Genomic DNA, 25,675 nt, shown 5'->3' on the forward strand with positions numbered 1-25,675 from the left:
AAGCACTTTGAACTATAAGAACTGAAGTGTTTCTTCTGAAATGTAGAACCTCTTTATGGTGTCACTTGATCTTCTCACTTGGACAGCGAGCTTTAAAAGGTGTCTCTGATCATAGGATAGAGCAATCTTAAGTCTGAAACACACTGGAAAGGAAACCAGTTCTCACTTTGTAATGTAAAAACTAAGCATTGTCCAAAGTGACAGAAAATGAAACTCATTCCAAATAGCAGGTTTCATGGAGCTTAATCTTTTTAAATTATATGCGTATGCACTCCTTACAAAAGCAACACCTAATGTCCATGGCCATACTTTGAATGATATAAGTTGTTTTCTTTCAATTTATAATATTTGGAGTAAACAAAATGAATTTTCATTGGCTTATATTGGATTATTCAAAATACCTCAATTTTTAGCCTCTTGATTTCTGTTTTTTACTGTTTGTTTGAAAGTCAGAGTTCCGGAGAGAGAGGCAGGGAGTGAAAGGAGAGAAACAGATCAAGATCCACTGTACATTCACTCCCCAGGTGGCCACAACAGCCAGGGCTGAACCAGACCAAAGCTAGAACCCACATCTAAGTTTCCCCATGGGTGGCAGGGACCCAAATACTTTGGTCATCTTGTGCTGCTTTTCCCAGACATTTAGCAGGGAATTTGATCAGAAGTGGAACAGTCAGGGCACAAACAGGTGCCATATGGTATGCCAGTATCACAGGTGGCAGTGTTACCCACTCTGCTACACCACCGGTCCCAGCCTCTAGAGTTGACTGCCCATTTATATTTTATTTGACATTCTTATACCTTCCAATTACACATTACCTTTCCCTGAAATGTGAATTAAACAGATGTCTATAAATACAGACCATTTTTATTTACCAAATATATTTTCTAAGATAATTCTGATTTCAGGAATAATTTTATATTGAAGCTAAAAATTAAAAATGAACAATGGGTTTCTACAACAGAACTGACATGGCTTTTATAAATCAAAGTATCATAAATATATTCTTGATCTTCAGTTTTCAAATTTCCTCATTCCCTTTGGTCAATTTTTTTATTAGAATATTTGAGGAAAGAGTAGTAGGGGCATGGAGGATTGTGTGTATCGGTACTTATTTACATTTGGCTTGGAGAGATATAGATTAAAGGAAGGAAAAACTTCCAATTGGAAAAAAAAATATTAAAGGCAACTCCATATTAGAGCTTAGAAATTCCTGATGCCTTAATTTCTTTGCACTCACCAAATAGTCTTCCCTCCTTAGTGACTTTGCAGTATCTTAAAAAGTAACAATAAATCTTCTCTTATGCAGAAAGTACACCTGTACGCACATCTGATGTTGACTACAGGCTTCTAGAAGCGTCCAAAGCTGGAGACTTGGAAACTGTGAAGGTAAGCGAGTGCTTTTACTACTGAGGCCATGCTGTTGGACTTTGCAGTCCAATCCACTGGCAAGCTTCTAAGTGAAACTCCCCAAATCCAAGCAGCGAAAAAACTGGGCAGAGTAGACCCAAGGACAGAAGGAATCGAACTACCCTGAAGCTCTTCCCATGCTGTGCTTCATTGCCATTGAGCCATCAAAAGGAGAGGTGTGCGCACACACATGATTCTAGTGATTTTTCTTCAGAAGCCAGGAAGGCTCCTTTATTTTCACTTACGTTAATTAAAGTATTAAATATTTTTGGCCACAGTCATAAATGTGTGGATTAGTTCAAGCCCAGGTGCTTGTGGGTAGTGTTGGATGTGGTTCTTGACCTTTCCCCAGAGATTGTGGAATTTGCTCTGGGAAGCATCCTGTGGTCCTGCCATCTGCAATCGCTTCTGTGCAGCTGGAGTTTCTTTTCTGTGAAACTCTGCTTGCCAGGAATATTTTCACTCTTAATTTGTGATATAGAAACTAGGACTATAGATTTAATTTTTTTCAAATATAAAGTTATATTATTATTCTAAAACAAGATACACTTTTTAAACACAGAGACACCTCCCTCTGTAATAATTCATTTAGGTATAAAGTTAGCAAGAAGGGATGACTATTCACTTTTAGAGAAAGTTGTGGTGTAAAATTGGTACTGACAGCTGTATTGCTTTTCACAAACTAAGGTGTGCTGCCTCTTGTTAAGCCTAACGTGTGATGTTTGGAAGACTACTTTTAGTCTTCTTGATGAAACGCAATGGTTAAAAAGCTGAATCTCTGGAAACTAATTTCTTTTGAAAATATTGGCACTTTGGGATCTCTCAGCCCTGCGTGGGGATTGTTGGCTCTCCCTTGTGACCCAGACTTTCCCCTGTCATGTTACATATTTCCAATCTCAAAAGCCGTTGTTTTTACTATTACTATAATGAGCGTTCTTTACCCTAGTCCATTTGCAGTGCTGAGGTAGTATACCACAGACTAGGTAATTTATGAATAGTAGAGACATTTCTCCTGGTTCTTGAGGCAGACAAGTTCATGTTCCATATACCAGCAGGTACAGTGTGATGAGGGGCTGGTCTGATCCTTCCCAGATGGTGCCTCGCTGCTGAAATGGAGGAGGCGAGTACGTGATAGGAAGTGAAGGAGCAGGAAGGGCCAAATGCTGTGGGAAGCCTTTATCGTAAGGACCTCAATCCCAGCCACAGAGGGGCCCTCAAAGCTCTGAGCAGCTTATTTCTTGATTGTTACAGTGAACAAAAAGTTTCACCATGAATTTTGGAAAGACATGGATGTTTAAACGTTTGCACCCCTGCTGAGGATCTGTAGAAATGGAATGGAGGTCTATCAAATTCTTAGTGTTTCTATACTGATAACTCATTAGAGTGGCAGCCAAGTGCTCAGAAACGTCCTGCCGTCCTTCTTTGTGGCCAGGAAAATGCCACTCCTCTATTATTTATTTTCCTTTTCTTCCTTTTATTTTGTTTCCTCTTACCAGTGCCCTGAATTTGGGCACTTAAGAAGGCGGGCAGTGATACATTATATAACAACAAGATCAAGAAATTAAGAATCAGCAAAATAAGCTTGAAGTCTTTGTTATTCTTTCCCTTACCTGCTGTTTAAATGTGTATGACTGAACTATCAAAAGGAAATAGTGATCATCTTTATAGATAACAGTGTCCTGCTGGAAGAATATGATGTTCTTCATAAACTGTACATTGGTGTCTAGAAAGCATTGGTATTATAATTCACCTGTTACCAGCAGTGATACAGCTTGGCATTCCTTATTTGACTCCCTACTGTTTTGTAAACACTTGATAGACGTGGTAGCCTCGAAGAGTCAAAGGTGATAGATTTGGAGAGTAAGTCGAGGAAGCTGGAAGTAAAGACCATAAGTTAGAGTGTAATTAAAATCAGTTTGACTTGAGAGTTAAACTTTAAAAGTGATGCAAAGCACTGTTCACGGTATGCCTGTGTTGTATTGTCCTCTGCGTTGCTGCAGTAGGTCAGAAGACCCAGTGAGTGATCCAAGCAGAAAAACTTTTTTTCCCAGAACCTTTTTGGTTGTCTGATTCATGAAAAGGCCAGAACTCTGTTCTCTGGTCAGCCTGAGTTGTCCTCATGTGAACAAAGTGTGGCTAAAGGCATGCTGTGTAAGCACGTGTACCGCGAGCAGAAGCCCCGGGAGAAAAGACTTCGAAAGCTGAAATACAAGGCGTCAATGCCTTTCTTGGTCTAAGGGGGTTTTTCTGTTTGACCATGATTTTAGGCTGGAAGTGTTGGCAAATATTGAATGACTTGATACACCATGTTTGTGATCACTACATTATTTGTGTTATTTGATTGTTGGAAACAGTCATCAGAAAATGATTTTTATGTAAGATATATAATTTTAGGGTAAAATCTCTGAATGTTAATTTTTTTTTGTTTTTGTGTAACGAAAAAAGCAACTTTGCAGCCCTCAAAATGTGAATTGCCGAGACCTAGAGGGCCGGCACTCCACGCCGTTACACTTTGCGGCAGGCTATAACCGCGTGTCGGTCGTGGAATACCTGCTACACCATGGTGCGGACGTCCATGCCAAGGACAAAGGGTACGTGCGTGCCACGCCTCAGCTCTCCATGTCTTGCAAAAACTTGCTTTTCTAATGCCTTTTAGTCTTTTTTGCTTGTTTAAAACTAATTACAACATTATAAACATAGACAGTATGGAAAGTAGAAATTTCCTGTCAGCCCACCTACTGGAAATATACATTAAATTTAATTTGTGACTAATGCAGATATTTCAGTAGCATAAATGAGTACGTAATAAATGAGTGAGTAATAAATGAATGTGTAATACTGGGATGCTTGTGGTGGTGGTGGTGGTTTTAATTTTTTCAAAAATGATTTTATTTGAAAGACCAAGTTACAGAGAGAGGGAGACACAGAAAGAGAGATATTCCATCCAACCGATTTGTTGCCAAAATGGCCACAATGGCTGGGTCTGGGATAAGCGGGAGCCAAGAGCCTGGAGTCCCATCCAGGTTTCCCAAATGGTTCGCCAGGGCCAACCCTTGAGCCATTTTCCACATCTTTCCCAGATACATTAGGGATTTGGAAGTAGAGCAGCCAGGACTCTAACCTGTGCTCCAGTGTGGAATGCTAGTATTGCAGGCAGCAGCTTAGCTTGCTGTGCTGTCACACCCAGCCCCAGTGGTGGCAGTTTTTAGCACAAAACAGTGATGCCATTCTGTATAGTTGGCTTTGTGGTTTCTTTTTTCACCAAGTGCTTTATCATTTATTACCCAATGGCTCATCATTCACCTAATCTTGTTAATGCCTATTTGTAGTATTTTATTTTAATATTTGGAATGTTTTATTTAGTTTGTAATTCAGTGCTTATCCCTTTGAGGTTTGTTTTATTTTATCTTTTTTTTGCTACTAAATCTATATAATATCCTCCAAAAAGAAGCCACCTATTCCAAAGCTAAGGAGTATCACTGAAATACAATTTTATTATTGTTAATTCCAGTATTCTATATTTTTATATTAGTTGTCTAAATTATTTGAACTTATTTACATAAAGCTGCCATGGAAGCTAGTTAGAAATGTAAAAAAAAAGAGTTTTAGCTAAATGATTTCCATATTCTAAGTTAATTTTGTATCTTTTTATTTTTAAGATTTATTTATTTTTATTAGGTGGGTATGCAGAGAGGAGGAGAGACAGAGAGGAAGATCTTCTGTCCGATGGTTCTCTCCCCAGGTGGCCGCAATGGCCAGAGCTGAGCCAATCCAAAGCCAGGAGCCAGGAGCTCTTCCACGTCTCCCATGCGGGTGGCAAGGTCCCTAAGCTTTAGGCTGTCCTCGATTACTTTCCCAGACCACAGGCAGGGAGCTGGATTAGAACCGGCGCACATATGGGGTCCCAGCACGTTCAAGGCAAGGACTTGAACCACTAAGCTATCGTGCCAGACCCCTATTTTATATCATCTTAAAACCAGCCAGCACTTTTCTGTGTAACTGCATAGCAGAGTGAATTAAACTGTGGAGAATTAAACTGAACACTTTAAGCTTCAGTTACAGATTATGTATGTGCTTATTTTTTTAGTGATACATCAGACATGAATATTCACTAGCCAAATCACTAATTTGGTCAATTTGTAGTGCATTGGAGAGCAAAAAATATTTGTTTCTGTCACTTATTTTCAATTTATTACATTTCATAGAAAGCATTTTTTTACAAAGAATGCAAAAACCATCCAATAAAATGACATTTGACACCTGTTTTTACCATGTCTTAAATGTAACTTGAACTTACCCTTTTGATTGGGGTATCTGTGTTTTTAAAATGCCAGTTTGCCTTCTAATCAGAATTTACACTCTTTATAGCTTGCTGATACAAGTGGCATCAATGAGATTTTCTTTTCTGGGAAGAATTTGTAATTGCCATCATTGTTTTCCTTTCTGAATACATTTTGACTCACTTGGATCACCTCGATTTTACCTGGTGCACAGAAACTACCAGATTAAAAGAAAAGGTAGATCTAGGGCCCAGCACAGTAGCCTAGTAGCTAAGGTCCCCACATTGCATCCACTAGTATCTCATACGGGCCCTGGTTTGTGTCCCAGCTGTCCCACTTCCCGTTTAGCTCCCTGCCTGTGGCTTTGGAAAGCAGTTGAGAGTGGTCCAAAGCCTTGAGCCCCTGCACTCCTGTGGGAGACCAGAAGAAGCTCCTGGCTCCTGGCTTCGGATCAGCTCAGCTCTGGCTGTTAGGGCCACGTGGGGAGTGAACCAGTGGACGAAAGATCTTTCTGTCTTTCCTTCTCTGTAAATTTTCCTTTCTAATAAAAAAAAAAAAATCTTTTTGTTTTTTAACGGCTTATGAATTACATTGTATATTGTATAACTTTACATTTTTTTTTACTAAAAATCCAGATGGAAGAAAATCTGGGAGAAATAAAATCCAATTGCTGACTAGTTGACTACTTCTCCCTGAAATTATTCTACTGATCAAGGTGGAAATCTGAATTTGTAGTTATTTACAAGTAGATGGCTATAGCTGAAAGACCAGATGGGAATTACTTCTTTTTGAATGGGTGTTTAATATAGTCAGCGCCGTAGAAACATTTATTATTTTTATTACAAAAAACAGTTCAACTCTGATATTTGTTTTGTAACTTTAATTTTCTTTTGTTTAGTGGCTTGGTGCCTCTTCATAATGCCTGTTCTTACGGACACTATGAGGTAGCTGAGCTCTTAGTAAGGCATGGGGCTTCTGTGAATGTGGCGGACCTGTGGAAATTTACCCCTCTTCATGAAGCAGCAGCTAAAGGAAAATATGAAATCTGCAAGCTCCTTTTAAAAGTATGTGGTTTACATAAAATCATACAATATCATCTCATTTTGTGTGCTTTTCGGGTATTACTTAAAATTGAGCTGGAGTAATTTGTAAGTAAATATTATAGAGACTCAAACATTCTGTTTTGGGGGCATGGTGAAGTATGATATTGTGAGCCTTATACATAGCGTTAGGTGTGCCTGAATGCCTTTCTGAACTGATTACATTTTAGAACAGGAGCTGGACCCATTTGCATGGCTTATCTCATTTCCGATGTTTAGCGGTTGTCTTTGTTTGTTTGAGGGGGAGGGTTATTTTGGGGGGGATGGATACTGGGGTAGGGGGAGGCGGTAGGAGTGGGGCTTGTTGGTTGGCTGGGAGCTGAAATGGTTTGTGGTGGGTTTTATGTGTGTGGTTGTTTGGTGGGGAGGTCCTTGGGCGGTAGTGTGGTGTGTTGGGTGGAAGGGGGGTTTAATATGGGGGGCTTGTATGAGGGGGGGGTATGTTTGGCGTGGGGGGTGGGTTGGTTTAGGAGTGGATGGGTTAGTGTTTTTAATTGGTGGGGGGGGGGTAGCGGTGGGAGGGGGGGAGGGTTTGGGCATGTGTTTGAGTGTTTATTTGGGTAAGATATAGAGGGGGGGGGGTACAGGGGGGGGAGGATAGGGTGAGTGAGATTTTTGTTGGGGGGGGGGGGACAGCGGGGTTTGGTTTGGCGGATACGGGGGAGGGGAGTCTTTATTGTGAAGGTTCTGGGGTCATTTTATTGTGGGTGAGATGGGGGGTGGGGGGTGGTGGAGAGGAGTAAGGGGAGGTTCTTTGGGAGGAAGTGTGGAGGGAGACAGTTGGGATGTGTGGTGGGATTTTGATATTGGAGGGTGGTGGAAGAGGTTGTTTTTGGAGGGTAGGGATGCAGTGCGGTGTGGGGTCTTGGCTGTGGGGGGGGTTGATGGGTTGGGGGGTTGGATGCGTGTAAGTGGGGGGGGTGTTTATACGTTTGTAGGTTTTGGTTTTTATGTTTTTGTGGGTACATATTATGGGGGGGGAGACGGGGGTTGGTGTGCAATAGACTGGAAGGGGGGTTGGGTTTTCCGGGGCTTTTTTGGTTATGACATGTAAGGAGGGTTTGGTGGGTTTGTTAGAGGGCAATTGGTATTAGGGGTGGTAGGTGATATGTTGTGCTTCAGAGTGTTGGGGGTTGGGCTAGTGGGGGTGGGGGGTGGTTTGGTAGTGGTTCCTGACCCCCCCAGCAACCTTTTCATTTTCTCCATGACGCTACTCAAGAGGATCTTATTTGACACACTATTTCCTTTAATTCTACATACAATTCCCCCTACTTCCCCCGTGACAATATGTGAAATTAAACAAGAAATTACCTCCTCCCTCCCCTCAAATGCTTATGTAAATGTTAGGCTCATCAAATGAGTAGAGCTAGAGTAAGTTAAATAAAGTAAATACACACACACACACATTTATACCTAACTACTCATCTGCCAGCAGAAAGACATTATCTGAGACGCAAACTCCATTTGATTTTTCTTCTCTGTAGCACGGAGCAGATCCAACTAAAAAGAACAGAGATGGAAACACACCCTTAGATTTGGTAAAAGAAGGAGACACGGATATTCAGGACTTGCTAAGAGGGGATGCTGCCCTACTGGATGCTGCCAAGAAGGGCTGCCTGGCCAGAGTGCAGAAGCTCTGCACACCAGAGAACATCAACTGCAGAGACACCCAGGGCAGAAATTCTACACCCTTGCACCTGGCAGGTAAGTGTCACCGGGGCCTCCAAGTCTCATTGTCCTTTCTTAGAGATAAAGCAGTTTACAAAAATATTAAAAACAAACAAGCAAACAGCAACAACCAAAAAACAGTGCTGAGGATAACATAGGGGACCATAGTAACATGCTTTTGATTGACCTAATTTCGTATAATTTCTTATAATGAAGGCTCTCAATTATCTGAGCATAGTGTTAGATTTTGAAGCAAAAAGTGCTCAGACTTCAGCTTTTTTGATTCCTATTATTTGTTACGTGTGTGTGTGTGTGTGTGTTTTCTCCCTCTAACCTGACATGTTTATCTTTTTTGACTCTAATAGCAGGCTACAATAACCTGGAAGTAGCTGAATATCTTCTAGAACATGGAGCAGATGTTAATGCCCAAGACAAGGGTGGTTTAATCCCTCTTCATAATGCAGCATCTTATGGGGTAAGCATGCTAAAGTTAAAGTCTAGAATATTTCTGTTACAATTCCCCTTTATTACCACATTAAATATATGCAATAAGTAGATTGAGCTCTAGCCAGCAACTTAATCTGTCTGAATTTTAATCTCATATTTAAAGCTTTGTCTTGCCTTCCCCATTAAGCTTAACTGTCTCTTAGCAAATCATGATTCCTTTCATAACTTTGATCTCTCCATGTTATCTAGTACAATAATAGCTGTGTAGTAGGTGCTGTTCATAATTGTGAACATAATATATTTCAGTTCTACCTGAAGTAGATGTTATAAACCAACAGAGCCAGAAGCAGTGAAAATTATGGCTTATATCTATCAGCAGCCTTCAAAATACTCAAATAACTTGGTTGAAGAATTGCTATATATGGTTTATAGAGTTCAACTGTCTAGCTAAAAGCCCACCGTGGAAATCCTGAGGTATCCTGCCCAACACAGAGACTCTCATCAGCATCTATAAGAGCAAAAGGAGTGTTTTCTTGTTGTATCTTGCAGCCAATTTGGCAGAACTGACTAGTCTAGAAATAGCCAAGGCTCGCTCAGGCCTATTGACTCACTCCAGTAGAAATAAGACTCATATGCTTGTGTGCCTTGATCTCTAGAGTTTGCCTTCTGCTCTCTTCACAGTGAGAATATCCTCATGGTTTCTTGTCCATTCCTCAGAAGCTAGTAGTCCTACTTCAGGAAAATAGCAGATCTGAGTGGGAATACCCTTAAGGAAAACAAACCAACATAATTTTGACTAGGACAGACAGGAAATAAAATAATGAAAGTTATCACATTTCATAAATATATTATTGGTACTAAAATCGTTTTGAGAAGACACAATTTCCTATTCAGAAATGATTCAATTTTAAGTGTTAGAAATTCCCTTCAAAAATTTTCCTTTGCATGTATTCTCAGTTTTACTGAACAACAAGCATTTCTACAGAAGAGCTGGCATGGTAACTCTTTGCTGCTAACTACACTGTAAGAGGTCTTTCAGAAATTTGTGGAAGGAGCCAGCATTGTGGCACAGCACGTTGAGCTGTCATTTGAGATGCCAAAGTTTCATAAGAGTACCAATTCATGTCCACTTCCTATCCACCTGCCTGCTGGACAGCAAAAGATGGCCCAAGTACACAGGTCTGTGCTTTCTCTGAGAGTCAGCTGGAGTTCTACGCTGCTGCTGGCTTCAGCCTGGCCAACGCTTGCCCTTGTACGGGGTCATTTGAGGGATGAACCAGATTGAATCCATCAGAATCTCCCTTTTTTCCTTTCTCTGTGTAACTTTGACTTTCAGATTTAAAAACAAAGCAAAACTAGCAGTTTATGGAATATGAAAACTCTACATCGATTTCTAAATTTTTCTGTGCCACAAAAAGCTCACCTTTCCATTTTTCATGATATTTATGAAGTGCCTTTGTATATTTTATATGTAAGTCATTTACTCTTCAGTTATAATTAAAACCATGCATCATTTGGAAACTAATTTTTAATACTTAACATGAACTATCTCTCCATATTGGGGAAATGGGGACTCTTTCTTTTCTGCAAAAGGCATTTAGATATCTATTAGCATACTTTGTGGGCCATATAAAATTATCAGCTTAAAAATTAACCTGCTGTAGACTTCCTGAATTTCAGGTCTTGCCTGCAGTTGTCTTGGCAGTCAGACCGTATGATTTTGCAGGTCCCATAAGCCAGTGCGCAGGACATTCTCCACCCTTGCCAGACTATATTCTACTAATTCCCTTCGCTAAGCTTCAGTCAAGAGCTTATACAATTTTGATAGGATCATTGGAGTTTAAATCACTGTTATGTTGTCTGTGAGCCACCAGGGAGAAAGGCCAGATGGTGACAATGGAATTACAGTAATGACCTCATCTAACAAAACTCAGATTACACTAGCAGCTTGGTTAGACTGAAGCTGATCATCTCTTACATTGTAGATGTAGGGACATGCTAGTCCGTCAGTCATCTCCTTTCACAAGCTTTACAGCTATCCCCTAGGATAAAGTAAGTAAGACTAAGTTGTTAAGTAATTCCCACTCTACTGATGGGAAAAAGACTGATATGTTACCTCTTCCTCATTTGTGTCTGGATAATTCATATAAAGGGAATACAATTCACAGTGGTTCCTTGCCATGGCTGACATCTAACACAGCCTGCACGGCAAGCCTGGCTGGTGGCGCTATCTGGAGACTGTCTTGGCGTTGCCCGAGGAGCAGTGTAGTACATTCCAGCTCCTCTCCAGTAACCCGCTGTCCTGTCCTGATGCTCACTTCACCGTTACCCCTGCTCCTGCCCTTATTTCTTAGCTCCAAGGGAGAAGAAATGACGAACGTCTTTTTCACCTTCTCTCTTTATGTTATCCTGTTGGTTATCTAATCCACCCTATTGTAAGCAAAGATAACTCACCAAAGTGAAAAGAAACTGCAGATTCTTCGCTCTCTGAAGAGTGTTTGGTTCCAGCTCAGTTCATCTTGTTCTGAAGAATGCAAATGCTCTACATAGTGTGTTTATAGTAGATATTTTTACCTCATTGGCTTAATAGATTAATTAAATTTCTAAGTTTAAAGCTCAAATATCCATCTTAATAACTGCCCTGTTTGGGTAGCTTATTGCCCTGTTATTTCCATTGCTGTGTGTTCATGGGTGCGTCCTCCCTTCATGAATCTCTCCTGCCTTTCTGATTCTTAATTGGTAGGGAGGTCATCCTCCCCACTGAGAATCTTGGCTCTCCAACATAATCGTATTTCATGCCATTTGTAAAACTGTGCCCATATCAAAGCAGGGTTTCTCTCAATTTCAGTCATTTGACTTAAACTGAGGACTAATGTTGGCACAGTTCTGCATGAAAGTTTAAAAAGCTACTTTGTATTCCTTTAATTTGGATCCCCAAAAAACAGATATAACTGTTGTGTACAAGGGAAATAAATAGCTGTCTTTTTATTATCCATAGATGTATGAACTTTATGTGTATCTTTCCCATGTTCCTTTTTTGTTCTTACTGCATACATACCTCAGCTAGATGTTTTAATGACATTGTAGGGCTCTAATCCACATTTAGTCGTGTGGCCAAATAGTGCATATTTCATGCTTGTCCTAAAATAATAGTTTTGAAGAATATATATAATTTTTTTGTAGCAGTTTATCTTTCTGCACTAGAAATAAAGCAGTATGGAGAGCAGTTTTAAGTATTGTGTTACCAAATGATTTCTACGTGAATGCTTTTGCTCATGCCCATTTATATCTTGTCAGGAAAGTTTTTCTTGTATTTTAGTCCAGCAAGATTTTTTTTGATAAAAAATTATTTTTATTGGAAAAGCAGATCAGTTGTGGAAATATAGAGAGATAGACAGAAAGATCATCCATCCTGCAGAAACCAGAGCTACAGAGACCAGAGCTGAGCCTATCCAAAGCCAGGAGCCAGGAAATTCTTCTGGATCTCCCAGAAGAATGCAAGGTCCCAAAGCTTTGGGTTATCCTCTACTGCTTTCATAGGGTGTAAGCAGGCAGTTGGATGGGAAGTGAAGTAGCTGGGACTTAAACCGGTGTCCATATGGGATCCTGGCCACTCCATTGTGAGGATTTAGTGATTGAGCCATCATGCCAGGCCCTATAGTCATATCTTCATTTTAAATTTATCCTTTTGTCATTATAAAGGTCCTCTTTGTCTTTTAAACAATTTTGCATTGAAATCCATTTTGCTTGATATTGTAATGGTGACTTGTTCATTTTTTTTTCTGTCATCGTGGAGTATGCTTCTGCATCTTTTGACTTTCTATCTGAGGTATGTTTCTTGTAGGCAGCATACAGATGAGTCTTGTCTTTTTCATTAATCAACCCACTGTGTATCTTCTAACTGTAGAAGTCCGTCAAGATCTTGCATGTATCTGGGGTAAGAAGGGAAGGCCTAAACTTGGGATATGAGCACCTGGAAGATAATCTTAGCTCTTGTGCCCAGTAAGCCTGTGATTTTCTAATTGCCGACTTTCTCACTAGAGAAAGTTGGATGCTGAGAACTTTTTTCAGGGTTATTATAATGATGAGAGAAGACCATGCATGTGGAAGAGGGACCCTCTAACCTAAAGCAGTATAAAAATGCAATGTAATCCCATTTATGGGTAACTCATTTGCCACAATTAGAACAAGAGCTGTGTGTCACTGTTGTATCTCACAGCCTTAGGAGTAATCTGTAATCTGTAATCAGCTCAGGATCACTATTAAATTAGCATGAGTTAATTGACTAGACATAAAATATGTAGAAACAGGAGAGGGATCATTGTAGCTGATTAAACCAAAGCTTGTGACATCCTCATCTCCTATAGGAGAGCCAGGTGGAGTTGTAGCTGCCCTGCTTTTCATTCAGTGTCCTGCTGATGTGTGCTAAGTTTATGATGGCTTGAGTGCTCGGGCTCCCGTCACACAGGGGAAGGCCCTGCAGATGTTCCTGACACTCAGCCTTGCCTAGCCGAGACAGGGCTGTTGCAGACATTTGGGAAGTTTATCAGTGGGTGAGAGATCTCTCTCTCTCTCCCATCCTCACTCTGCCTTTCCAGTTATTGAAAGTAGTAATAATATACATGAGAGGCTTCAAAAAGCTCTGTGCTTATATTTATTGCTGATTTTTTTTTTTTACTATTTACTGTTTTTCATCTAAAGCATCTCTGTCTCCTTTATTTCTTCAAACCTTTCTCAATGTAAAAACCACTTGCTGCCCTAACTTTTGCAAATAGAGAAAGAAGCTCAGGTATAGGTTGCAAATTTCATGAGAATTTGCATGAATGTAATGTTCTCCTTAGTGTTCTTTATAGTACAGGGCTTTGTATTTTTTTTAACATATCGTTACAACGAAAGGGCTGTTTATTTTCTCTTCCATAAATGTAAAGTACTGATCTGTACTTATTAGCACAAAGTATGCAGTTTTGTTTTCTCATAAGAATAAATCATTGGCCCAATTAGTTTTCTCTCGCCTCTTTTTCATTTCCCGTTGTCTTCTCTAAAATGTATCTTCTGGGAATTTCATGACATCATTGCAATAAAAAGCCTCTGTACAATTAAATGGCTTTCACCAGAGCCCAAGGACATTTGTCTTCTTATTTTCCACCTCTCTAGATTTAAATTATAGCCTTAAAGCCTTCGTAATATTTCCTTGTTGTATTTGTCATCTAAGGCATGCTATGTTGAAGCTAGACTCTGAAGCTATATTGAATTGGCTCTTTCCCCTGGAAACATTCCACCAGTCTTCAGGTTCTCTTCAAGACCTACCAGTTCAGACTATTGCTTCTGCAGATTTAATAGAGTAGCTGAAGAGCTAGCATTGTGATAAAGCAAGTTAAGTCTTTGCCTGCCTCCTGGTATCCCATTATGATATCTGTTCATGTCCCAACTGCTCCACTTCCAATGCAGCTCCCTGCTAATGCACCTGGGAATCCAGGGGAAGATATCCCCAGTACTTAGATCTTCCCACCTACCTGGAGACCCTAAAGAAGCTGTAGGCTCCTGGTTCAGCTTGTCCAAGCCCTGGCCATTGCACCCATTTAGGAAGTAAAGCAGCCAACAGAAAAGCCCTGTCTTCCATGTCTCCCTCTCCTCTCTCTGTAACTCTGCCTTTCGAATAAAAAATACATCTGATTTAAAAAAAAAAAAAACAGCTGAACTGTGTCTTATTGATTGAATTTATCAGCCTTAAGTTTTAGTTGTATCTTTTCCTACTGGTTTAGGTTTTTAAAAGAATTAAACATCTTGAGAATTGTGGGTTTTGCCTACTTAGGTAATCATATACCTCCTCTTGTTCATTGTTCTTTCAGATGTTTGTTAGCAAATTTAACCAATGTATAATTGGCTTCTTTAAGAATAAACTTCAATTCAGCATAGAGAAAGCTCAGTCATGCATACGAGACATAAAATTCATTTTATACACACACACATCCAAAATTGCATCATTTCCCCAGCATTATCTAATTTTAAAAGGCTATAAAGATTAGTATACCAAATTATATTGTTCTTCCAGTAAACATGGGAGTCATCAAAAGTAGTTTAATTAATGTATAACTCCACTGGAGAGAAACTTGAGATTAGTCCATGCATTTGGGCTAACTGAACAAATTTTTTTCCCAAAAATAACCTTTAAGTAAGGTGTTTGTTAGATTTTGATAGTGTCACATATGGTACTTTTGTTTTCACGTTTTATTTTAGAAGACCTGATGACAGTTAAACTATAGAATCAATTTTATAGATTCTGCTTAATCCCAACCAAGTCACCGAAACTGACCTGTTCTCTGAAGTCTCTCCTAAGTATGCAGCTTTTTGTTCTGGTTTTTGTTTTCTAAGTTTATATCATCAGAACAAATGTGGAAACTGTTCTTAGGAGTTTACTCATCTCAGCCATAGCATGTGCTAGAAATGTATTTTTAACCAACAGTATACCTCTTGAGTTCATTGCCAGTAATAACCAGGGTATACAAGAAAATGTATCCATAAGAAACACAATTATACCATTCATACAAAATTAAAGAATACTGAGTTTGAATGAGAGCCCAAGAATTTACTAATAGCACCTAACATGTGTAAATGTGGAAACACATAAGCAGCTTTTCAGTATTTATTCTATAGAGCCTCACTGTTGAACCAATGTTACACATGCACAGTTGTCTTGAATCTGTTATATGGACTTTGGGGAAGGAGCTGAGAACTGTTGCTGTGTGGAGCTCTCATCACGAGAAACAGTTTGGCTTTGCATCTTTTTCTGGATTGGCTTTTATCATTCTGCACCTTTACAGTTCTTCTACAATTATTTCCCATTTGCCCCCTCTTAGGACTGTGCTTTCTCTTTTTCTAAAATATACTCTCAAGGATTTATCCTGTATTCCCTTTCTTAGTGAGCTCATTTATCAAGTAGTGACAACTATTAATTTAATATTCCATTTTATAATCTCCCTAGAGTTTCTCTTCAGAATGCCAGGCCCTCGGTAGACACTCAACAAATGTTTGATTGGTAGCTGAGTGGGTCAGGGAGAGTAAGCAGATAAATAAATGATGCCCAGTTGTGTGTCCTCCGGCCTTTCCTGGCAGGCTGTTTATAGAGCATCATTGTTTTACTTCTGATTCTACCTCCCTCAAGTGAGCCTCATTTAAAGTTTCATTCCCACTTTACTCTTGCCACTTGCTTTTTGTTAATGGTTCCACCTTTGTTTTTTCACTTTCTGGGCACTGACCCCAATCCCACCCCCAGCGTCGTCATCTTTTACTTTCATTTTTCTTTCTTTACATGGAGTGAATTTGTCTAACCCTAATTTTGTGTTCCTTTCAAAATGTCTTAAATGTAGCCTTCTGTAACCGACAGTTCTGAGTCTCATTACCTCAGGCCCAAGTTATTAGTGTGTCTTCTGCTAACATTTCCTGCACCTGTAAATCATTTCGCACACAACAAACTAATTTTTGTAAAATGCTCTGTTAGTTACTTTCCTGGAAGCTGAGGGGGAAAAAAAAACATTGAAAGTCTTTGAGACAAGTGTTTGAGTAAATAGATCAGATTGCAGTGAAAGCAGTGAGCAGAAAAGCAGTGAGTACACACTGGATTTTGAAAAGTTTGACAGATTTGATCTAGAAAGATGTTCTAGGGTCAAGTACTAGTTCATTTTATGTGGAATAAGTCTTAAAGTCTGTGGAAAATGTGTGGCTTGTGAAAATTTTACACCAAAACAAACATAAATATATCTCTTAGTTTCATTTGTCCATGAACTTTGTAGAGTGTGCTGATAGTTGTTTTTGAGATAAACCCTAGTATGTCAGAAGGCTGAAATTTTTTAAGCCCGTGAATAATTACCAGATTTAAAAAATGATTGTGGAATTCATTTTATAGAGGAAGCAAGACTAAAGTCCACTGTACAGGTAGAGGAATGAAATGATCTTTTTCCCCCCAGAAGAAGCTTGAATTACAGATGGGACTGCAGTCACTTATGCAACATGTATATATGTGAAGTAAACGTGCAGAGAGCACAGTATGTGAAGAACATGTGCACACAATGTAGCTTCCCCAGGGGTTTCACTCTTTGCATCCTTTTGTTCTTCAGCATGTCGACATAGCAGCGTTACTGATCAAATACAACACATGTGTAAATGCAACAGACAAGTGGGCATTTACTCCTCTTCATGAAGCAGCCCAGAAAGGAAGGACACAGTTATGTGCCCTACTTCTAGCACATGGTGCAGATCCTACTATGAAGAACCAAGAAGGTCAAACGCCTTTAGATTTGGCAACAGTAAGTTTTCAATTTAAATATTCAGTACTGTTCATTACACTATTAGAGAATTTAATTCTAGGGCTTAGAAGTTTATCATTTGTAAACTTTTTCTGCTTAAAATGAAAAGAGATTTCTTTCTGAAATGTTTTTCAAGTTCACACTACTAAAATTAAGGTGCAGGTCTTTGACCTAGTGTTTAAACTTGGTTGGGACACATTTATCTCAAATTAGAGTCCTAGGTTTGCTCCTGATTCCAGGTTCCTGTGAAAGTGCATCCTGGGAAGCTTGAGGACTGGGGTCCCTGCCACTCCAGGAGACCTGAATCAAGCTCCCAGCCCCTGGCTTCAGCCTGGCCCCTCCCAGCAGGTGGGCTGTAGGGGAGTAAACTGGCAAACAAGGGCTCTTCTTCGCTGTCTCTGTGAGTCTGTCTGTCCCCCAAATGAATTTTTCTAATGTGACTAAAAATGTTTAAAATAAATATAATTTAAAGCCATAAGACAAAGTAAATAGTAAGCAACTTAATTTTGATACCATACTGTATTTTAATGGAAACATGAATCATAGGAAAATAGATTTTAGAATATATTCTCACAAGAGGATACTGAATCAAATTCAGTAAAGTATCTTGTACTTTCTGTGGATCCAGGGTTTGTTTTGTTTGTTTGTTTTGGTTGGTTTTTGTTTATGTTTTTGTCTTTTGGGGGGGTTAATTGTAGAACAGTTGATGTTCGTGGTGATTTATGTAAGTCTGAGAGATAGTAAAAAAATTGAGTTAGCAGTGTATTGTTACTGTGAAGAAGACATTGGGTTATTTAAAACTAGAGTGAATGTTTGACACAGTGATTGTGACGGTGATTGGGCCCCCATATCCCATGTCAGAGCGCCTGGATTCAAGTGCCAGCTCTGCTTCTGATTCCGCCTGCATGCTTCTGTGCATCAGGAGCTAGCCGGTGAGGCCCTAAGAGATGGGTTCCTGCCTGTCAGGTGAGAGGCTTGGAACTCCCAGGCTCCTGGCTAGGCCCTGGCCCATTCCTGCCTGTTGTGTTCATCCGAGAAGTGAGCCAACAGATGGAAGATCCCTCTTTCTGTGTATGTGTGTCTTTCCCTATTTTCAAACAAAGTAAAAATACATTTTAAAAAATAAGGATGAAGTGTCTATGGTTAAATATCATTTAACTGCAAAATAAATATTATATCATCTTCTCTGAACTTTCAGAAAGTAAGAAATTAACACTGATTTCTAATTTTTAACCTAGGAATATTTCTCCCAAGTTGTGCCTGTGTCATTCATCTATTGCTAAGTAGTAAAGTTCCAAAATACTTAACAGTTTAATAATGATTTTGTGTTTGTTTCTCGTGATTCTAAACACTGGCTGGGAGGTGCTAATGCTGCCCTCACTTTGCCTCAGTTATATCCAGCTGTGGCTGCAGCAGAAATGTAAGGACGTCTCCACTCATGTACCTAACTAAGCCTTGGCAGAGATCTCTGAAGGATCAGAATTCTCTGTCTAGTCCATGTACTCTCTCACCATTCAGTATGTTTGCTAGAATATCTTTAGGTTGATTGTATCTCAAAAGGGAATAGCAGAAGCTGCTGTGCCTCTTAAGAGTAAGCCAAGAACCTGCATGCTAACACCTCCTTCTCTGAGACAAAGCAATTCATGTTCAAGGAACATGAAAACAGACTTCACTTCTTTGAGGAGAGAACAGAGATTTTGTGTCTATCTATAATCTATGACAGGCCTATTGTAAAGGCAAATTACCTCTATGCCTTCTGCTTTTAAGTTAGTGCACCCCCTCTTAAAAGGGACCAGAAGCTGCCACTAACCATGTCAGTGTTAGCACCTTCTACAATGAGCTCTGCGAATTAACCCTGATTAAGGCCCAGTTGTCCTGAGGAGTGGTTTTCAGGAGCTCTTGGCTATGCCCTCTGAGTCATCCTTCTCTTTCCCTACTAATGAGCCGTGGTTATAGCTTTCTAAAAAAGAAGGCTTTCTCAGCCTATTGATCATCTCTCCTAGAGATGTGTGAGATCTGGTTGAGGTTTTTTTTTTTTTTATGTATTTGTCTCTTTTTTGTTCAACTCTTTTATCAATTTTTAAGTTTCTTACCAAGTTGTTTGCTCCTCCATCAGACAAAGGCAGCCTTATATGTCTGTCTCTAATTTGTATTGCAAGCCAAGGTGCTAGGGGGCAGCACCGTTAAGAGTCGTAGTCTCTCATCTAGCAGAAAGTTCTCAGGGTCGCACCCTAAAGATCTTTAAGGTTTAGGGAATATGCCCATACCTCCATACCTCTGAATTGCTCTTGACCCTGAGGCCGTGTTTTACTATCAACAGCCTAGGTTTCATCTTTGGCCCTAGGCTGTAACTTTGAGAAGCTGGCTCCTCAGAGGCTGGCAAACCTAACAAAAGGGTGACTGTTTCACTAAGAAGAACTGAACAATTCTTTTCATAGTTCATTTCTCTCTTCCTATGCTTTTTCCAAGGCCAGATAGAACAAGCAGTTAACTGAGTTAGCCAGTCCACAAGTTTGTTAGGGTTATTTTCTACCTCACAGAGTATATCAGGTGGCAATGTGGCCAAACATTCCATTCCAGAGCACCAGTGTCCCTTTGTCTGGTCTTTCAATGCAGCATCTATCTTACAGCCTCTACTAGCAGTCACTCTGCCACACTAAAGGGGTTTGTTATAACAGTACTCCACTTCCTGGTACCAGTTTCCTTATTTATCTCTTGCTGCATAACAAAACATCCCAAAACCTACAGCAGCTTAACCCAAGCATTTGTTATCTTTCAGCTCTGGGGTTGACTGGGCTCAGCTGGGTGGTCCTGCAGTTCCTTCAGTGGAGCATCTGCTGAGTCTGGAACATCCAAGGTGGCCGTTCAGCTTGCAGAGCCTCTCCCTGCATAGTGTATCTCACCACTCTGAGGTGCAGCCCACCTACTCAGGGGCCTGCAGCATGGCTTCAGAAAATAAAAAAGTACATGCTGCCAGCCCTCTTAAAGCCTGTTTCAGAGGCTCAAAACATCACAACTAAGTATTCTATTGGTCAAAGAAACTTCCCAGGGCAAATCAGGTTCAAGAAGGAAATTGATGCCATCTGTTGGTGGAGGAGTGGCATGCATATCTACTCAGGGAAGGAATTAAGAGCTGACCAACTTTGGAAGCTGTATCCTGCCTACTCTTACACCACCTTCACATGATAGGTATGAAGTATAAAGCTTGTCCATAAACTAGCTAATTAAGCATCTCTCTAAAACTTTAGCCAAGTGCCAGTGTTGTGACCTAACAGGAATGCTGGTTACTCTGCTTCCAGTCCAGCTGCTGTTAATGTGCCTACGAAGGAAGCAAGTGATGGCCGACGTGCTCGGACCCCTGTCACTCATGTGGGAGATCCAGATGGATGGAGCTCCTGGCCCTAGCTTTGGTCTGGGCAAGCCCACACCAGGCTGTTTATGGTCATTCGGAGAGTAAATCAGCAGAAAAAAGATTTCTATGTATCTCCATCTCTCTGCCCCTTTGCCATCTAAATAAATAGGTTTTTTTTAATAACAGAAATATTAAGATTTTTGCCATATGCTAGCTGTACATTAAATTTAATATACACTAAAAACACTGAGTAACCAGATTATATTTTTAAGCATTCAAAAAAGTAAAAACCATATTAACCTGCTGTTGTGCATTTCCAGCTTCCCATATAAGTTTCCATTCAAGTCCCAGCTACTCTGCTTCCAGCTCAATTCCCTGCTGATCTACCTGGAAAAGCAGAAAATGGCCTGGTTGTTTAGGACCCTGTCACCTATGTTTGTGACCCAGGAGTAGATTCAGGCTCCTGACTTCGTCTGGTCCAGCCCCAACCCCTGAGACCATTTGGAGGAATGAAGCAATGGATGAAAGTTCTCCTTCTGTCTCTCTAAATCTGCTTTTCAAGTAAATAGGAATCTTTTTTTTAAATATATATGGAGACTCACTCTGAAGTATTCTAAAATAAGAAATATACTTAAAATCATATCTGCTGATACTGCTGAGATTCTTAGAGCCATGAAAGAGAGAGAGTGCAGTGACCAGAAATCATGAGCAATAATGAAGCATTCATTAAGGGAAAAAAAAATGTATGAAATATATAGCATGTAATGGAAAGTGTAACGTTTTAAGCTGTAGTAATTTGTGTTTGTCTCTTTTCGCTTGTGACTTTCAGGCAGATGATATCAGAGCTTTGCTGATAGACGCCATGCCCCCAGAGGCCTTACCTACCTGCTTTAAACCCCAGGCTACTGTTGTGAGTGCCTCACTGATCTCGCCCGCGTCCACGCCCTCCTGCCTGTCTGCTGCCAGCAGCATAGATAACCTCACGAACCCTCTGGCAGAGTTGGCAGCAGGAGGAGCCTCGAATGCAGGCGATGGAGCAGCTGGCACAGAAAGGAAGGAAGGAGAAGGTGAGAAGTGGGACCCTTTCTGGTTTAGACTTTTAATGCTTTGAACTCTTACTTCCTTATACTTTTGTTTTGATGGAGAAGATTCCATTTTTTTCTGTTGGTAGTTACTAAACACCTCACTTAGAGACATCTGTCCATAAATTTCACACACGTGACATCATATACTTCTTCACAGAAGACTCACTAGAGTTAATGTAAATATTACTACTTTGGTAAAAGACTCTCAGGTGTCAAATTAGGAATAACTATGAAGTATCTGAATTAAATTCATATACACATGGGCCCGGCAGCATGGCCTAACGGCTAAAGTCCTCGCCTTGAATGCGCCAGGATCCCATACGGGTGCCGGTTTTAATCCTAGCAGCTCCACTTCCCATCCAGCTCCCTGCTTATGGCCTGGGAAAGCAGTCGAGGATGGCCCAAAGCTTTGGGACCCCTGCACCCGTGTGGGAGACCTGAAAGAAGTTCCTGGATCCTGGCTTTGGATCGGCCGTTGCGGTCACTTGGGGATTGAATAATTGGACAGAGGATCTTCCCCTCTGTCTCTCCTCTTCTCTGTATATCTGACTTTGTAATAAAAATAAATAAATCTTTAAAAAAATTCATATGCACATGTTCCTCAGCTTGTTATAGGATTATAAGTTGATACAACCATTGTAAGCTGAAAACACATTTAACCCACTGAACAGCCTGGCTTGGCAACACAGCCCACTGCTGATCCCAGTTGCTTTCCCTGATGATCACGTGACTGACTAAGCTGCCCAGCATCACTGGAAAGGTTCAGACAATATACGACTAGTTCAGGGAAATGTCAAAATACAAGATGTAGAGTCTGGTTTCAACTAAATGTACATCGGTGTCACACTGCAAAGTTGAAAAATCATAAATAGAGCCACCATTAAGTGGGGACTGTCTACTCTCTACTATATTATGCGTATAAAATCATCACGCTGCCAAAGCCAGAGAGCCAATGATTTTAAATAGAAATTGAAACTTCCCTTGTATTCATAAAATCCTTTTTGAGAAATTTTAATATGCTCCTCTTTTAGTTGCGGGTCTTGACATGAATATCAGCCAGTTCCTAAAAAGTCTTGGCCTTGAACATCTGCGGGATATCTTTGAAACAGAACAGGTAAACTCTTATATATATTTGAATCTTTTAGTTGAATATTAAAAGTTACTAATCTCTACTTCTTCTTTTTGCCTCTTAAACCTATTTTGTAACCTACAACACATTTCTGTAGAAGCCAAGAAGCCCCATATTTTATTTTAAAGCTTTTCCTAAATTGTCTGACAGATGGGAATTTGTTATTTTGTAGTATATTTACAAATAGAGTGACTTTAGTATACTTTTTCATAATTCACAACTTAAACCATAAAACCACTTCACAAGTGTACTTTTGGATTAGTTTTAGTTTTGTTGCTGTTGTTTTGTCCAAAACCTTAGGCATCTGTACATCTCATCTCATTACTGAGATGACTAGATTCCCTTCAAACCAATGAAAACCGTATCATGGAAAATAATAACAATTTCAAAATGTTTAAAGCAATGAGAAAATCTTACATTAATTATTTAGCACAATTTTGGAAAGCAAGGTAATATTTAGCCACTTATACCTTATGTAGCAGAAAATGGCTGTACACTCAGCTAGACCATCCTATTTTCAGTTAAGTGTCTGTGGACATCTACATCATCAGTTATGGAGTCGTCATTAGGGTGTTTGTGAATTAGAATGCTTTCGTTTATCATGTTATTGTTATACATGATAATGAGGGTTTTTTTTTAATACTGTACTGATTAGTTTTACTAACATGGTAAACATGAAATATTGAAGGGTAATAATTCCCAAAATTCCCTGAGCTTAAATTCTGTTACTGATGTACCTAGACTCTTAACAATGGAAAACTTATTTACAGATTATTAGTCACCCTTTTAACTGTAACTTAAATTTGCAGCAAGTGTAACAGAACAATTGTAACTGAAAGTGTACTAAAATCTACCCCTGGATACAATCAGTTTGCATGTTTTGGATTTAATGTTTGCCCTGTTTTCCACGGAAGCTTCATTGGTAATCTACATGATGTATATTACCTTCTGAAGGGCTACCCATAGCAAATTACCACAAGCTTAGGGGCTTAATAGACATGTGTGCCTTAAGTTCTGAAGGCCAGACATCTGAGACCAACTGGGGAGCAGGGCTGCACCCCCTGTAAAGGCTCTGAGCACAATCCTCCTGTGCCTTCTGGCTTCGGGTGCTTGGCAGTGGACTCAGCCTGCAATGATGTGCCTTCAAGCTCGGCTTCATCTTCATACACCTTAGTGTCTGTAGTCTCTATGTCTCACTTATACAGACACTGCATTGAATATAGGACCTGCCTTTATAAGCCTGTATAATCTCTCTCAGGTCCTGAGATTATCTAGAAACATATTTTCAAACCCTTTTCCCAAATAAGGTCACTGTTATGGATTCTGGGGATTAAAACCTGTGGCTTTTCATGAGCCACATTCAGCATACTACAGTGTTACACAGCCCTTCATCTTTTTAGACTTGATCAATTTATAAACTTCACCATCCCAACCAGCCACCTATACAAAGCTACCCTTATTTTCAGGTTTATATACCTCCTTTTTTTTCCAGTGATGCTTAATATGCCGTCACTTCCAAATTAAATACTTGCCCTTCCCTGTTCTGGTTTCTTTGTTGATCTACCATAAATTTGGAGTCAATCAAAAACATCAGCTCTTTATCTTGTTCATATCAATTATACTGTAAGATTTTTTTGTGTGTGTGTTTTTTAGTAAAATATTTCTTGTTTGTTATAGTTTACCTTTAATGCTCTTTTTTAAAAGAAAAGATTTATTTTCATTTGAAATCAGTCACAAAGAGAAGGAAAAAGACACAAAGTCCTCCATTCTCTGGGTCTTAAGTTCAGGTCCTCCATGTGGGATGCAGTCCGTTGTCTTATCTCCTAAGCCAAGTGCCGCCTCTGTGCACATTTTTAAAATACGCTTAGCAAAGCTTCACATTTGTCTTCTGTATGGTGGTGAGGACTCTGCAGACTGTGAGAATAATTCATATTCTGGCTTGGAGATTCCTTATAAGAATACCTTGAATATAAAGCATCATTTTTTTCTTTCCCCCACCCCAAAGTTATTAAAGGTGTTTTAAAAGCATGAACCTGTGTTCTACCTGTATTGTAACATATTCCTTCCCAAATTATATCCATAATAATCACATGTCTTACATAAAAATCAGAGGCTCTGACTCAAATAGCTTCCATTGATTGTTGAAAATTTGTCATAGAACTCCAGTTTCCACTCTCTCGGTCAGTATGCATTTTTTCTACTTATCTGATTTTCTCTGACATGTTTGTCTCATTTTATTGATTATATTAGTTGAATCTCCCAGCTCTTCTGAAAGTTGATCCTGGTTTCATCAGTTTCCTTGTTCTCCTTTCACTGATGTTTTGTTCTGAATCAATGTTTATAAATTTCATTATAGGTTTATAAAGTTATTCCATTCCTTCTTTGCTTTTCCAATTTCAGATGTTAATGTATTTTGATCCTATGTCTCCTTCATTACAATCTAATAAATATCTTTTCTTGACTATTTTCATATTCTTTCTATGTAGCTATATAATTCTCAAATGAGATAAATGCCAAGATAGCATAGGTTGTTTATATACTGCTTTGTGATAAATTACACCAAAATAAATACTGTGTCACAGTTTCTAAGGGCCCAGAAACTAAGCATAATGAAGTTGGTTGCCTCAAACTCAGTCTCCATGAAGTCTGTCTGCCATGTCTGTGGTGTCATCTGGAGGCTTTCATTTGGCCCACGTGGGGATCCACTCCAGCCTCACTCACAGTGTTAGCCTGTCTGCATCCCTTCCCTGTGGAGCTCTCCACAGGATGAGCATATGACACACTTATCTGTTGCTGCTTGACAAATTGTCACAGATAGAGCTTCAAACAACACTTGTGTGAGTCAGGAGTCTGTGCATGGCTTAGTTTTGCTTCTGAGTCTCTCACAGGCTGAAGTCAAGATA

At 39.7% G+C, this 25,675-nt stretch overlaps 1 protein-coding gene across 1 annotated transcript in view; it reads left to right on the forward strand.

Moving 5' to 3' along the window:
• Positions 1 to 25,675, forward strand: part of TNKS (tankyrase) — a 161,831-nt gene that overhangs the window by 115,320 nt on the left and 20,836 nt on the right. The window contains exons 13-20 of the mRNA XM_040965836.1: positions 1,308 to 1,387; positions 3,854 to 3,999; positions 6,587 to 6,752; positions 8,273 to 8,492; positions 8,822 to 8,931; positions 17,018 to 17,206; positions 21,388 to 21,625; positions 22,675 to 22,757. Coding sequence (XP_040821770.1) covers positions 1,308 to 1,387; positions 3,854 to 3,999; positions 6,587 to 6,752; positions 8,273 to 8,492; positions 8,822 to 8,931; positions 17,018 to 17,206; positions 21,388 to 21,625; positions 22,675 to 22,757 — 1,232 coding nt within the window. The remainder of the gene's footprint in view (positions 1 to 1,307; positions 1,388 to 3,853; positions 4,000 to 6,586; positions 6,753 to 8,272; positions 8,493 to 8,821; positions 8,932 to 17,017; positions 17,207 to 21,387; positions 21,626 to 22,674; positions 22,758 to 25,675) is intronic.

The sequence above is a fragment of the Ochotona curzoniae genome, unplaced genomic scaffold (genome assembly GCF_017591425.1).
Source record: "Ochotona curzoniae isolate NIBS_2020 unplaced genomic scaffold, NIBS_Ocur_1.0 scaffold_4505, whole genome shotgun sequence".
In the NCBI taxonomy this organism is placed as follows: domain Eukaryota; kingdom Metazoa; phylum Chordata; class Mammalia; order Lagomorpha; family Ochotonidae; genus Ochotona; species Ochotona curzoniae.